We start from the raw sequence: 16,946 nt of genomic DNA on the forward strand, positions 1-16,946 counted from the left end.
AAACATTTTAACGTTAGATTTATGTTGGGTGGTCTTGAGAAACAATAGTACGTAGGGTGTATGAATATCTTAAAACAGCTTTATTGAGAGAACAATTTGGAAAGCATATTTTTGTGAACAAAAGGCAATGAAGGGAGGGACTGAAGACATCCAAGACAGACAGGAGGATACAGAATCAAGAGTATAATGTTCTTTGAAGGCAATTCCTTTGAATTTACAATATCGTGTGTGCATGCTCACATGCACGTTTAATAATAATTTGAGCAGTCACATGCAGGATATTTAAAAAACATAATACTATGATATAGGATTTTCGTGTGTCAAATACACAACACACATTTATTTATTTTTTTTAACTTTTAAATTTTATTTTATTTTTAAACTTTACAATATTGTATTGGTTTTGCCAAATATCGAAATGAATCCGCCACAGAATTCTTTATTGTTCTTGACTTGTGACCAAGGTACAAAAGTCAAAGCAGTGCAAACACATATCTTAGACTTACTCTTTAATTAAAACCATACTAACATTAAATTAGTAATAAAGTTGATCAAGCCTAAATGTTTTACATGCTTTACTATTTACTTACATGTTAATTATAATTTGCAACTTGATGTTTTAAAATATCATTAAGAAATTTTCCAGACATTTTGGAGTATATTGAGTATTTCTGTATACATGTGCTATGGATATTTATTTATAAATCTATGTATGTACAGTTATTTATAAAATAACCAATGCTATGTATCTACAATAACAAGGGTACAACATACAAAGTACAAAGTGCAACTAAAAAGACCAGAAGGAATTTAATTAATTTAGAAAAGATGTTTTCAAATTTTTTAGACTTGAGACAACTTTATATTCTTAAAAACTATTGAGGACCCAAAGAGCTTTTGTTCATATGGGTTTACAACTACTGATACTTCCTGTATTCAGAATTAAACTGAGACATTTTAAAACTATTTATTGACCTATTTAAAAATCAAAATAATGGCCAATTATGGGACAGTTCATAATATTAGCATAAGAAGAAAACCAGGGTTGTACAATTCTAGAAATTTTCTCTTTTTATCTACTCTGCATATCCAATTAATTTTCCTAAAACACAATCTGACATTTTTCAAATTTCAAACATTCAAAGACTCCTCACTGTTAACAAATAAATTAAAAAAAATTTTTTTTTTAGTTTTTATTTTATTTATTTATTTTTAAATTTTATTTTATTTTTAAACTTTACATAATTGTATTAGTTTTGCCAAATATCAAAATGAATCCGCCACAGGTATACATGTGTTCCCCATCCTGAACCCTCCACCCTCCTCCCTCCCCATACCATCCCTCTGGGTCGTCCCAGTGCACTAGCCCCAAGCATCCAGTATCATGCATTGAACCTGGACTGGCAACTCGTTTCTTACATGATTGGCAATCAAGGCCTTCAACAAACTCACCCTAACATTTTTTCTAACTTTTTCTATTTCTTTGATACATTTCCTACTCCAGATAGCTCTAATTTCTATCTTCTAAAAATGAGTTATGAATCATAGACTCTACTATCTTAAACTTTTATCTCTCAATTAGCATGATGTTTCCATTCTACCTATGTCAACCTTATATCTTCTTCAAGATGTAATTCAAGTTCTGTCTGTTCCTCAAATCCTCTGTTGACCACCTAGGATATGTAATACCTCTTTCTTCTGAATAACTATTGAATTTATTTTCTATTCTGTTCTTTTTAGCAACTGGCATATACTGTTGCTTATAATTCATTTTAATTTTCTGTAGGAGGAAATATAATTGATTTGATATATATTTTATTAATCCAGATATTTTTATGATATTACAATTAAAGTCACCACATCAAGTTTCTAAACTATCACTCAGTTCAGTTCAGTCACTCAATCGTGTCCAACTCTTTGCAACCCCATGGACTGCAGCATACTAGGTTTCCCTGTCCATCACCAACTCCCACAGCTTGCTCAAACTCATGTCCATCGAGATGGTAATGCCACCCAACCATCTCATCCTTTGTTGTCCCCTTCTCCTCCTGCCTTCAATCTTTCCCAGCATCAGGGGTTTTTCAAATGAATCAGTTCTTCGCATCAGGTGGCCAAAATGTTGGAGTTTCAGCTTCAATATCAGTCCCTCCAATGAATATTCAGGACTGATTTTTTTTTAGGATGGACTGGTTGGATCTCCTTGAATTCCAAGGGACTCTCAAGAGTCTTATCCAAAACCACAGTTCAAAAGCACCAATTCTTCAGCGCTCAGCTTTCTTTATAGTCCAACTCTCACATCCATACATGACTACTGGAAAAATCATAGCCTTGACCAGACGGACCTCTGTTGGCAAAGTAATGTCTCTGCTTTTGAATATGCTGTCTATGTTGGTCATAACTTTTCCAGGGAGCAAGTGTCTTTTAATTTCATGGCTGCAGCCACCACCTGTAGTAAATTTGGAGCCCAGAAAAACAAAGTCTGTCATTGTTTCCACTGTTTCCACATCTATTTGCCATGAAGTGATGGGACTGGATCCATCATCTTAGTTTTTTGAATGTTGAGCTTTAAGCCAACTTTTTCACTCTCCTCTTTCACTTTCGTCAAGAGGCTCTTTAGTTCTTCTTCACTTTCTGCCATAAGGGTGGTGTCATCTGCATGTCTGAGATTACTGATATTTCTCCCAGCAATCTTGATTCCAGCTTGTGTTTCATCCAGCCCAGCATTTCTCATGATGTACTCTATATATAAGTTAAATAAGCAGGATGACAATATACAGTCTTGATGTACTCCTTTTCCTATTTGGAACCAGTTTGTTGTTCCATGTCCAGTTCTAACTGTTGCTTCCTGACCTGCATACAAATTTCTCAAGAGGCAGGTCAGGTGGACTGGTATTCCCATCTCTTTCAGAATTTTCCACAGTTTATTGTGATCCACACAGTCAAAGGCTTTGGCATAGTCAATAAAGCAGAAATAGATGTTTTTCTGGAACTCTCTTACTTTTTTGATGATCCAGCGGATGTTGGCAATTTGATCTCTGGTTCCTCTGCCTTTTCTAAAACCAGCTTGAAATCTCTGCACCTTCCCCTCAATTTTGCTGTGAACCTAAAACTTTTCTAAAAGATAAATTCTTAAAAAATTGTTTCAAGCAAGAAATGTTCAAACACTAAAGTCATAAATGCCACTAATGATATGAACAAAGAATTAGCATGGATATTTGATAGGGAAACACCTAAAATTCTAGGAGGAGATGTTGGAGAAGTTTTTAAAAATGTAGTAGAAATTTATACCTACGTTCCTCATTTCTCATTCTTAGTACAATACAGGCTTAAATAACAAATAGGCAAAATGGTTTAATGAATGATTAAACCACAGGGGAAAAAACCTCCAGGGAAGCCATTTTGGGCATATTTCCTAGTTTGTAAGGGAGACATCCTAATGAATAAAATGATACTTCTGTTGACAATACTGTTGACAAAAATATTGCTAATGAGGTGAAATGGCCAATTTACTTGACATATTGTTTCATTTTTCACGTTCTATTGTATGAGCTGATCTCTTTGATTTTTTTTTGAAGTCTGTCATTATATTACCACAGTCATTATGGTAACAACTCAATGCACTCATGTAATATGCCTTACATATTTGGGAACACATTTATTATGTTATATATAAACATGAACTTCTTGCAAACATAAATCCAGATTTTACAGTATGAATGTATTATCACGACTGAGCCTGAAGGGAAAGTGTCTACATATTGTAATTAACATTACCTCTATCATTCTACAGTTATATTTTATAGACAGTGGGTCTATAAAAGAAAAGCCAGCAAATATGACAGATTTCATTCCCTAATTAAATCTGGCCCTGAAAGATACTCTAAGCCTTTGCATCAGTACTCTTCTTTCTATCTAAGAGAAAGTGTAATATTGAACAAGAGGGAAATAGCAGAAATAAAGGGACTTGAAGGAAAGGAAAGGTAAACACTGACTTCTTCACAGCATTTTTACAGTGGTAAGATCTTCAGAAAGCAACTATTTCATATGTCCTTAAATAGATATATTTACCCAATTTTGAAGGTACTACAAATATGCTGAACCCATTCTTCATTGTATTGATATAAATTTAAACTAACTGGATTTTGCTGCATAAATTACTTCCCTTTGATCTTCCTGAACTGAATAAGAAGAACAGTTAGCTGCTAGAGAAAGTGCTCCAAGAGGGCAGGGTTTGAATTGAGCAGCTCTGAATTGAGCTGAGGACAGAACTGGCTTTCAGAATATATTATGTCAGCAATAATAATTACTATAAAGTTTAAGTACTAAAGTAAATATGTTACGAGTTATATACTTTCACAGTATTATATAGTGATTAAGAGCCAGACCACTGGGGTTCAAATTCCACTTCTGCCACTTACCAGCTGAGAGAATCTGGGCAAATTAATTAACTTCTTTGTGCCTGAGCTTGATCTATAAACTGGGGATAATATGAGTACTTGCCTCATAGTCTTGGTGATAAGTAAATGTATTAATATATAAGAGTGCTTAAACAATCCTTTGCATGTGGTATCAACTCAGTAAACATTAAGTATTACTGTTATTATTATTATAGCAATGCAAAGAAATAGAGAAAACAATAGAGTGTGAAAGACTAGAGATTTCAATAAAATTAGAGATACCAAGGGAACATTTCATGCAAAGATGGGCTCGATAAAGGACAGAAATTGTATGGACCTAACAGAAGCAGAAGAGATTAAGAAGAGGTGGCAAGAATACACAGAAGAACTATACAAAAAAGGTCTTAATGACTCAGATAACCATGATGGTGTGGTCATTCACCTAGAGCCAGATCCTGGAGTGTGAAGTCAAGAGGGCCTTAAGAAGCATTACTACAAACAAAACTAGTGGAAGTGATGGAATTCCAGCTGAGCTATTTCAAATCCTAAAAGATGATGCAGTTAAAGTGTACTCAGTATGCCAGCAAATTTGGAAAACTCAGCAGTGGCCACAGGACTCACAAAGGTCAGTTTGCATTCCAATCACAAAGAAGGGCAATCCCAAAGAATGTTCAAACAATCATACAGTTGTGCTCATTTCACATGGTAGCAAAGTAATGGTCAAAATTCTCCAAGAACTTCCAGATGTACATAGTGGATTTAGAAAAGCAGAGGAACCAGAAATTAAATTGCCAAATTCCACTGGATCATAGATAAAGCAAGGAAATTCCAGAAAAACATCTACTTCTGTCTCATTGACTACACTAAAGCCTTTGACTATGTGGTTCACAACAAACTGTGGGAAATATTTAAAGAGATAGGAATACCAGACCACCTTACCTGTCTCCTGAGAAACCTGTAGGCAGGTCAAGAAGCAAGTTAGAACATTACATGGAACAACTGACTGGTTCAAAATTGGGAAAGGAATATGTCTAGGCTATATATCGTCACCCTGCTTATTTAACTTATATGCAGAGTACATCACGCAAAATGCCAGGATAGATGACTCACAAGCTGGAATTAAGATTGCCAGGAGTAATACAAACAGCCTCAGATATGCAGATGACACCATCCTAATGACAGAAAGTGAAAAGAAACTAAAGAACCTCTTGATGAAGGTGAAAGAGGAGAGTGAAAAAGCTGGCTGAAACTCAACATTCAAAAAACCAAGATCATGGCATCTGGTCCCAACATTTCATGCAAATAGATGGGGAAAAAATGGAAACAGTGGCAGTTTTATTATCTTGGGCTCCAAAATCACTGCAGACAGTGACCGTATCCATGAAATTAAAAGACACTTGCTGCGTGGAAGAAAAGTTAAGACAAACTTAGTGTATTAAAAAGCAGACATCACTTTCTGACAAAGTGATGTTAGCATATATATATATATATATTTTACATATAGACATAGCTATGGTTTTTCCAGTAGTCATGTATGTAAGTGACCATGAAGAAGGCTAAGTGACAAAGAATTGATGCTTTTGAATTATGGTGCTAGAGAAGACTCTTGAGAGTTCCTTGGACTCTCAAGATCAAACCAGTCAATCCTAAAGGAAATCAACCCAGATATTCATTGGCAGGACTGATGCTGAAGCTGGAGCTCCAATACTCTGGCCACCTGACACAAAGAGTGGAAGCATTGGAAAAGAGTGTGATACTGGGAAAGAGGGGGCAGGAGGAGAAGCGGGCGACAGAGGATGAGATGGTTGGATGGCATCACTGACTCAATGAACATGAGTTTGAGCAAACTCAGAGACAGTGAAGGATACGAAAGCCTGGGATACTGCAGTCCATGACATTTCCAAGATCAAATGCAACTTAGCAACTGAACAATGATTATAGTAAATTGGAAATATAATTGTAGAGAAGAAAAAGCTTCAAATATGTAACTTTTTTGAAACCAAATATCTTTTTCTGCAAAATAAAAAAATTGATAGTTTGCACTTCCCACATTTAATAAGGACTAAGTGTTTGTATTTACATGTTCTGAGTGGGTCGGGGTGTCAGGCTGAGTAAATAATCACATTAATAATCTTAACTCCCAGTTGAAACAAATAAGAACAAATGGTCATTCTTGGATAATCTGTAAAACTAAGTGAATAACTGACATATCTTTCTGTGATTCCTTGCAGACATCATGGAAATCAGGACAGTGGCTGTTGGAATTGTAGCAATCAAAGGAGTGGAAAGTGAATATTATCTTGCAATGAACAAGGAAGGAAAGCTCTATGCAAAGGTATTGATAGATGATAGCTTAGACTTAATTTCTCAAACTTACTTTTGTCAAAAGTATCTTCCCTTTCTGAAAAGTAAAAGTGAAATTAATTCCTCTCACACTATGTAATTCAATGATTTCATTAAAACATTTTCTATTTAGGAATTAAGGAAAAATGTTTTCTGTGTCACCTTGGACAATTTGTTTAAGCTCTCTGGCCTTTGTTTCATCATCTGTAAAATAAGTTGGATTAACTGACCCTTAAGGATCCTTCTGGGCTTCCCCAATGGCTCAGTGGTAGAGAATCCACTTGCAATGCGGGAGATGTGGGTTTGATCCCTGGGTTGGGAAGATCCCCTGGAGGAGGAAGTGGCAATCCACTCCAGTATTTTTGCCTGGAGAATCTCATGGACAGAGGAGCCTGGCGGACCATAGTCCAAAGTGCTGCAAAGAGTCAGCAACTGAGCATGCATGCATGCAAGGATCCTTCTAGCTCTAAAATTTCATTTGCACTTTAGATCTTTAAAATATAAAATTTCCATCTGTCAGCTCTTTTTGTTAAAGTCCATGCAGTTTGCACTTTGTTGATATGAAAATTCTTGGTGAAAAAAATCCAGACTTTTGTTTATCAACAACAATCTCACAATGATAGACTTTGACTTATAAGCATTCCCATTGTTCCCTCTTTATTACAATACAAAATATGTAACAGTTTATCCCACTATGATACAGTATAATTGACTTTTATTTTGTATTCCTGGCATAGACTACATAAAAATATAAGTTTAACTGAATGAATGACAAGTTGGATGGATGAGCAAATTAACTTTTTAATTTTCCACCACTATCACAGGTAGTATAATAGTAAATGAATAAAAGTTGTAAAATATGACTTCAGCTGAGGGAAGGAGTATGTGTGTGTGCTCAGCCAGAGGATCTGCTAATTATATAAAAATCTCAAGGTTAGGAAAAGAGTGACTTGGGCATAGTAATATGAGAGCTGCTAATTAGAGGAAAATAGCTCTTAAGAATAGTAGCAACTGATTGCCAAAAAGCAACATGTTTGGAACTATGTTGCATAACTATATGTATAGCATTTTAGCTTTGTAAAAAAATCTGATCTTTTTTCAAATATGCTATCCAACAAACTGCATTATTCTTGGTCAAAAAAGTCATGTAGGTTTTAATTTTACCAAATATTATGTTTATTCTTTGTTTGAGTCCTTCTAAAAATCATTTGGATAATGTTGTTTGTTGTTCTTCATTGCAGAAAGAATGCAATGAGGACTGCAACTTCAAAGAATTAATTCTGGAAAACCATTACAACACATATGCATCAGCTAAATGGACACACAGTGGAGGAGAAATGTTTGTTGCCTTAAATCAAAAGGGGGTTCCAGTAAGAGGGAAAAAAACGAAGAAAGAACAAAAAACAGCCCACTTTCTTCCTATGGCAATAACCTAATCATATATGGCATATAAGAAACCAGTTCCAGCAGGGAGATTTCTTTAAGTGGACTGTTTTCTTTTTCATCTTTTCTTTTCTCTTTTTTAAACTAACCAAGAAAGGCTGGAAAACTACTGAAAAACTGATCAAGCTGGACTTGCGCATTTATGTTTATTTTAAGAGACTGCATTAAAGAAAGATTTGAAAAAAATATACACAAAAATCAGATTTAGTAACTAAAAGTTGTAAAAAGTTGTAAAACTGGTTGTACAATCATGATGTTAGTAATAGTAATGTTTTTTTCTTAAGTTAATTTACCCTTAAGAGTATGTTAGATTTGATTATCTGATAATGATTATTTAAATATTCCTATCTGCTTATAAAATGGCTGCTATAATAATAATAATGCAGATGATGTTATATAAGATGTGTCAGACCTAAAGGCTGCTGGAATGATCTGTCAGATAATCAAGCCAACACTAACTATGGAAGTTGAGCAGTATTTGAATACGTTCTAGTGAAAAATTATGAACCACTCTAATCAGAAAAGAAACAAGTATTCTCAAAAATTCCATTATGGAAATGAGTCAAAGCAGTAGTTTTATAAAAGTATAGAATTAGAACATGCTCGTACCTACCAATTAACAAGAACAGAATTCGTAATGCTGCTCCAGTTGAAAGGGTATTGCTTACAGGATGTTTTAAAAAATCTTGTATATAAAATAGCAATAATGATGATAATACTGTATTTCATCTCACTCACCACAAGATAACATTTTATAATCCCTAAAAGTAAAATCCAAAAATCTTTTATGTTTTTTTGAGGTAACATAATCTTTCTTTTGTATAATTCATATTCAGGAATATGGCTTTTAATAATGTTCTTCCCGCAAATAATCGTGCTTTTCTCCTCTGGTTACAGCATTAAACTCTATTTTAAGTTGTATTTGAACTTTACTGTTTTGTTATTTAAGTTTATGTTATTTATAAAAAAAAAAACAACCTTAATAAGCTGTATCTGTTTCATATGCTTTTAATTCTAAAGCAATAACAAAACCGTCTGGCTCCACTGCAAGTCCCCCTCCCCCTTGTGACCAACATCAAGTCTAGTACACAGCAGTCAGGCCAGCAAATCCTGGATGGCAGACAAAAATGACAGCCTGCAGCATTTCTTACAATAGACGTCTCACAGGGAACAATACAAAAATGTGAACTATGTTTTGTGACATATTCTCGTCAACTAAATTGGATCTTATAAGTAAAATCACTGCAGATAAAAGGACTTACAGGATTTAAAAGTTAAGCTTTGTTTAAGTTCCTGAGAAGAAAAGTAAAATACTTTTAAAATATGCATACTTAAGTTAGTAGTTTTTCTAATCTCTAGAAATCTCTGCCATTTAAAATATGCCAGCATTGAAAGTTGCTTTCCTATTGAATGGGGAAGACACAATGTCTGAAGTGGAGTCTATAGTTAGGGATTTGAGACTCTGAATAGTAATCAAGGCTTGAGGTCAGGCTACATATGATGGACTTATTGGAAAGATAAATTTCTAGTTCATAATACTTCCATTAGAAGATCTTCGTAGTACTTTATTGTTCAATTGAAGGCCAATATTTATCTAAGTTAAACTGCTGATATGCTAACAATGGTGGTTTTGATTTCAAACTATTTGTCATTAAAGTCCCTTTATTTCATACAAATATCTCATAATACATTTATAGGTAAGAGTTACATAAAAAGGCTAGGTCAACAGAAATAACAGATTCATTTGATTTTCTTGTGGCTCACCTACATGATGAGGCTGTAGGAAGCTATGAAGGATTGCCTGTCCTCAGGTATACTCTGGGGAAATGCCATGCCTAATAGTCTTTATTATTTGACTCCAGGGCCTTGATAACTTAGGTTCCTAGATCAAGCTTCTGTGCCTGGTATCTTGGGAACATACCAAGATAAGAATCGATGTTTCTCATTATTTGTTTTCCTTACTGCCTAGCAGAGTGTCTCTACCCATAATAAATTTTTTATATTAATTCATTGAATGTTTAATATCAAAGTGAATTCATAATGAAACTAATTTTAACTAATTTTTAAAAGTTAGGGTGAAACATGGTTATATGGAAATTTAAACAGAAATAGTGTGTATGTATATAAGCTATGAGCTATATTAGGATCAAATACTCTGACTAGAGTTATACTTATTAACAAATTATAAAGCAAGACTGAATTAATCAATATTTAGCAGTAAATATGATCCAGTAGTGTTTCTAGAAACACTTAACAATTCTTTATCCTCCCCCCTTTATTTATTAATGTGCAAGTTTTAGAAAATAAAATCTGTACTAATTACATATACTTAGAATTCAAGAGTCTTACAACTGCAAGGAATCTTAGTCCTTACTATTTCATTTGTAGACCAGGGAATTGAGATTGTATTTTAATAGATCCCAATAACACAGCAGGTTAGGTTCAGAGCTGCCACAAGAGTTGAGCTCACTCAGCATGTGCTTCTTGCTCTTAGATGATTACAATTATTAGTTAATAGCCTTTTAAAAAAAGTATTCCTATAGAAATATGACCTTTACATTTACATTCAAATGTGCCATGTTGGGAAATTCACTTGATATATAATAATTAGTCTATACTGTGATGAATTGAATAAAAAGGAGTAAAAAAATGAAATTTCCAATTCTGATTCCTATTCAACTCTTACATGCACCTCTTTATTTACAAACGGAGAGCATTGTGCAAATTAGCCAGATAAACAGAGCAATCTTTTCTAAATGTTCTTTGAAAGAGAAAACTGGTTAAATACATTGGTTTTCAAGAATTAGGAAGGAAAAAACTGAATAGTTAACAAAAGAATAAAAAATATATTTTCAATGCAGTTAGTGAACTAAAATATTTTTACATAAAAATGCTATAAAATAAATTATCAGGCTTTGAGCCGGCAAAAATTCAACTTAATGACAGAAAAGAAAGGATGCTGGATATAAATTCTTGGTTTCCATCTCTTAGTGTTTGCCCCTTCTGGTTCTTAAAGAACATAGAGATGGACTACGGAACTGGCTGTGCATGCGTCAGTCGCTTTAGTGGTGTCCAATTCTTTGCTACCCTGTGCATTTAAGCCCACTAGGTTCTTCTGTCCATGAGATTTTCCAGGCAAGAATACTGGAGTGGGTTGCCATGCCCTCCTCCAGGGGATCTTTCCAACCCAGGGATCGAACCTGTATCTCGTGCATTTCCTGCACTGCAGGCAGATTCTTTAACTACTGAGTCACCTGGGAAGCCTGGAACTGGCTGTACTAAAGGCAATTCTGTAACCACAAATACCCTAAATCAATGCCTCTCAAATTTCCTACTGAAACATCAATAATAGTAGAGGTAGAGAATGAGTCTAAGGAATAATGAAAAGGAATCCCACCAAAGACACAAAATTTCTTGAAAAATTTTCTTAAAACTCATGTGATTTTTGCATTTTATTCCATAATACACTTATGTCTGCTTTAATATAAAATTCACACTAGTGGAAAAAAGTGATATATCAGAAAGATGTATAAGTTTTATCATGTGGCTTCATTTACACTACTATCCTACTGCCATATACCTAGGCATGAATAAGACACAAGAGAGCCTATACTTCACACAGTTCAACTTTACACACAGATGACACTTGGTTAAAGAAAACCAAAACTTTATATATTATAAAAGTTTACTATGAACTACAGTGACGCTAAAAACATTTAAGGACCAGTATGAGTAGTTGATGCCATCAAGGTTTTGCATTCATTATGTCAGCAAATCTGGAAGACCCAACAGTGGCCACAGGACTGGAAAAGGTCAATCCTCATCCCAATTCCCAAGAAAAAAAGTGAAAAAATGAAGTTGCTCAGTTGTGTCCAACTCTTTGCGACCCCATGGACTATAGACTACCAGCGTCCTTCATCCATGGGATTTTACAGGCAAGAATACTGGAGTGGGTTGCCATTTCCTTCTCCAATTCCCAAGAAGGGTAGTACCAAAGAAGATGCTACCTATCACACAACTGCATCCATCTCACATGCTAGTAAGGTCATGCTTAAAATCTTGCATGTTAGGTTTCAGCATTATGTGAACCAAGAAATTCCAGATGTCCAAGCTGGGTTTAGAAAAGGAAAAGGAACTAGAGATCAAATTGCCAACATTTTCTGGATTACAGAGAAAGCAAGGGGATTACAGAGAAAGCAAGGGAATTTCAGAAAATTTTCTATCTCTGTTTCATTGACTATGCTAAAGCCTTTGACTATGTGGATCATTATAAGCTGTGGAAAGCTCTTAGAGAGACAGGAATACCAGACCATCTTACCTATCTCCTGAGAAACCTGTATGTGGGTCAAGAAGCAACAGTTAGAACCGTGTATGGAACAACTGACTGGTTCAAGATTGAGAAAGGAGTACAACAGGGCTGTCTGCTGTCACACTGTTTGTTTAACCTATAGGCTGAGCACATCATGAGAAATGCTGGGCTGGATGAGTTACAAGCTGGAATCAAGATATGCGGGAGAAACATCAACAATCTCAGATATGCAGATGATACCACACTAATGGGAGAAAGCAAAGAACTAATGAATCTCTTTTTTCTTTCTTTCTTTTTTTAAATTAAATTTATTTATTTTAATTGGAGTCTAATTACTATACAATATTGTAGTGGTTTTTGCCATACATTGACATGAATCAGCCATGGGTTTACATGTGTTCCCCATCCTGAACCCCCCTCCTACCTCCCTCCCCATCCCATCCCTCTGAGTTGTCCCAGTGCACCAGCCCTAAGCACCCTGTCCTAATGAGCCTCTTGATGAGGGTGAAGAAATAGAATGAAAGAGTCAACTTAAGACTGCTGCTGCTGCTAGGTCACTTCAGTCGTGTCCGACTCTGTGCGACCCCATAGACGGCAGCCCACCAGGCTCCCCCATCCCTGGGATTCTCCAGGCAAGAACACTGGAGTAGGTTGCCATTTCCTTCTCCAATGCATGAAAGTGAAAACTGAAAGTGAAGTCGCTCAGTCGTGTTCAACTCTTCGCAACCCCATCAACTGCAGCCTACCAGGCTCCTCTGCCCATGGGATTTTCCAGGCAAGAGTACTAGAGTGGGTTGTCATTGCCTTCTCCAACTTAAGACTAAATATTAAAAAAAAAAAAAAACTAATATCATGGCATCTGGCTCCATTACTGCATGTCAAATAAATGGGAAAAGGTGAAAGTAGTGACAGATTTCTTCTCCTTCGGCTACAAAACCACTGTAGATGGTGACTGCAGCCACGCAATCAGAAGATAATTGCTTCTTAGCAGGAAAGCTATGACAAACATAGACAGTGTGTTAAAAAGCAGAAGCATTACTCTGCCAACAAAGGTCCATATAGTCAATGCTATGGTCTTCTTAGTGGTCACATATACAGTTGTGAGAGCTGGACTGTAAAGAAGGCAGAATGCCAAAGAATTGATGCCTTTGAACTGTGGTGCTGGAGAAGACTCCTGAAAGTCCCTTGAAGAGCAAGGAGATCAAACTAGTCAATCTTAAGGAAGATAAACCCTGAATATTCACTGGAAGGGCTGATGCTGAAGCTGAAGCTCCAGTATTTCAGTTATCTGATTCGAACAGATGAATCACTGGAGAAGTCTCTGATGCTGGGTAAGATTGAGGGCAGAGGAGAAGAGGGCATCAGAGGATGAGATGGCTGGACAGCATCACCAATGCAGTGAATGTGAACTTGGGCAAACTCTGGGAGGTGGTGAGGGACAGGGATTCCTTGGCACGCTGCAGTCTAAGGGGTTGCAAAGAGTTGGATGTGACTGGGCAACTGAACAACAACAACAACGAGTGGTTACTGTGAATCAGAGCATACCACCACTCTCATAGAATAGATTCAGGTCACTATGTGGGCACCAGATGATTATCAGCTTCGAACATTTCTACAACTGCCTTAAAACAGAGTTTTTAGAGAATACCTATTAATTGGTCTGTCTGGTTTGAGTTCTTAATGCATATCTTAATATGATATAGTTCCTAAAAACTTCATGTCTAGACATTTCAGCACTGTTGCCAGGTTACTCCTTTTTTTTTATTTTATTTTTTTATTGAAGTATAGTTGATACATATTATATAATTTATAGGTGTTCAATACAGTGATTCATAGTTTTTGAAGGTTATACTCCACTTATAGTTATTATATTGGCTATATTCCCTGTCTTGTACAACTTATCCTTGTAGCTTATTTTAGACAAAATAGTTTGTATCTCAATGTCCTACCCCTCTATTGCCCCTCCCCCAGCTACTTTTTATTCCACTTCTATATTTATCCAGCAAAGCTGCTGCTTTCAATGAAGGTAATACTCCTCCCACATATTTTTCCACTCATCCTCTAACTTTGAGTGGCTTGTCTAGAAAATATACTTTTTCTTGAGAAGACTTGACGGGAAGCAACAGAGAAAGTCCTAGTCTCTTTCCAATAACTCCTATATTTACTCTCACCTGAGAAATATTTCAGTTTCCTTTTACTTCCTGGTTATTATATGGTTCCAATTTCCAAATCCTCAAATTGAATTTATGAAATGATAAAAATTTATTTAATTTTCATATCAATAGAACTTGTATTCTAATAACTGAAATATGAGATGAATAATAACATTTATCTTGAAGACAGAAGGCCTTTTTCTTGACATATCCAGTCAGCCACGTATTAATTATCTATTGTTATACAACAAATTGTCCTAAAACTTAATGGCTTAAATTGGTTTAACTTTAAAACTTAATGGTTTAAAAATGATTTTAATTATCTCATAGCTAATGTGGTCAGCAACCTGGGCAAGGTTTAGCTAGGTGTCTCTAGCTAGAATCTTTTGTAAGGCTATAATCAAGGTGTTGGCCAGAACTGCAGTTATTTGTTCCTTCAATGCTCAACTCAGAGAGGAATTTACCTTAGGTACTCACTGGTTGTGGGTTTGAAATACCACTTCTTCACCACATAAACCTTGCTAAAGCTCCATTTGCCACATGGCAGTTCGTTTCCCACAGAGCAAGGAATTAGAAAGAATGAGAGAGAAAGAGTGCCCCAAACGGAAGCCACAGTATTTCATAGCCTAATCTTCAGTACTGTTCCATCACTTCGGCCTGTATGCAAGGGAAAAAATTAACAAAGGCAGACAAACCAGAAAACAAAAATTATTGGAGGCCATCTTAAGGGTTGCCTAACACAAGTCATAAACAATGATTTTAAGGTCACTGCCATAAAGACAGGCTTCTCTAGGGCCTCAGTTCAGTTCAGTTCAGTTGCTCAGTCGTGTCTGACTCTTTGCAACCCCATGAATTGCAGCACGCCAGGCCTCCCTGTCCATCACCAACTCCCGGAGTTCACTCAGACTCACGTCCATCGAGTCAGTGATGCCATCCAGCCATCTCATCCTCTGTCGTCCCCTTTTCCTTCGGCCCCCAATCCCTCCCACCATCAGAGTCTTTTCCAGTGAGTCAACTCCTTGCATGAGGTGGCCAAAGTACTGGAGTTTCAGCTTTAGCATCATTCCTTCCAAAGAAATCCCAGGGCTGATCTCCTTTAGAATGGACTGGTTGGATCTTCTTGCAGTCCAAGGGACTCTCAAGAGTCTTCTCCAATACCACAGTTCAAAAGCATCAATTCTTCGGCCTAATATGAGTCATTTGTGGCTTTCAGTGGTGAGCCATTCAGCAGTGAAAGATGAAGTAAGTTTACCCTCTGTGGCACACACTTGATCCTTTCCTGAAGGATACTTTATAGTACAATGCCACTTAGGATAAATGAAAAAAGGCTTGAACCACAGTCTGAACTGTCTATTAGCTTGAATTATGCCTCCTTGGAGAAGGAAATGGCAACCCACTCCAGTACTCTTGCCTGGAGAATCCCATGGAGGGAGGAGCCTGGTAGGTTACAGTCCATGGGGTTGCAAAGAGTCGGACACGACTGAGCGACTACAGTAATGGTAATGCCTCCTTAGATCTCTGAACGTAGCTGGAAAATTAACAGTATTACTTTGCCTCTACATGAAGGAAATGACACTGCCTTCAGATCCAAAATGAAGATAACCTTCCTCTTCACCTTCCTACCTCAAGAGAATAAGATCATATATGCCAATTGAAATTCCTCAAACCACAGAGTTTTGTCCTAGATGGTGGAGGTAGTCAGTCATAAGTTACCCAACACCACCTAAGGATAAAGAGCTAAAAACACTTGACAAAAAAATAGATTTTAATGCAAGATACACATTGGAATCATCTGGGAATTTTTTTTTTTTTTTAATAATGAGGCCTAGGTCCCACTTCAGATCAACTGCATCAGTATATCTGGGATGCAGCTCAGGCAATCATTATTTTTAAAGCTCTCCAGGAGATTTTAATCAGCCTATGTATTTGAGAACCAATTAACTAAGTGAGGGCAACATGTGGGGAGGGGACATTTTAGGAATTACATCTGATTCTTCATCCTTGTTTCTTCCTTAAACACCCCCCAAAGCCTTATGTTGCTTCCCACCTAATTCCATATTTTCTAATATTATTCTAAAGTGTACAGTGCTTCTAGACACTAGGTTTTCCTAGGTATTTCCATATTTTGCTGTCACACTGGGGCTAAAATAAATACAAACACTGAAAAGAGAGCTACAGGTCTTTTTGCATTGGAACAATTATGGAATATAAAGTGCAAAAAGGGACACTCCCCCCATTCTCAACCCCCACCACACACATACCACATGCCATTCTCAAACAGGGCAGACAGAGTTTAGACTC

At 36.2% G+C, this 16,946-nt stretch overlaps 2 protein-coding genes across 13 annotated transcripts in view; one reads left to right on the plus strand and one right to left on the minus strand.

Moving 5' to 3' along the window:
- The window catches only part of FGF7 (fibroblast growth factor 7), a 61,694-nt gene extending 52,590 nt beyond the window's left edge, over positions 1-9,104 (plus strand). The window contains exons 3-4 of the mRNA XM_086320863.1: positions 6,629-6,732; positions 7,982-9,104. Coding sequence (XP_086176989.1) covers positions 6,629-6,732; positions 7,982-8,176 — 299 coding nt within the window. The 3' untranslated portion in view covers positions 8,177-9,104. The remainder of the gene's footprint in view (positions 1-6,628; positions 6,733-7,981) is intronic.
- The window catches only part of FAM227B (family with sequence similarity 227 member B), a 212,654-nt gene that overhangs the window by 123,054 nt on the left and 72,654 nt on the right, over positions 1-16,946 (minus strand). The gene's annotated exons all lie outside the window — the stretch shown is intronic.

This window comes from Bos grunniens, chromosome 10 (genome assembly GCF_055505025.1).
Source record: "Bos grunniens cultivar Pamir isolate PY7600 chromosome 10, Bosgru_T2T1.0, whole genome shotgun sequence".
NCBI lineage: Eukaryota > Metazoa > Chordata > Mammalia > Artiodactyla > Bovidae > Bos > Bos grunniens.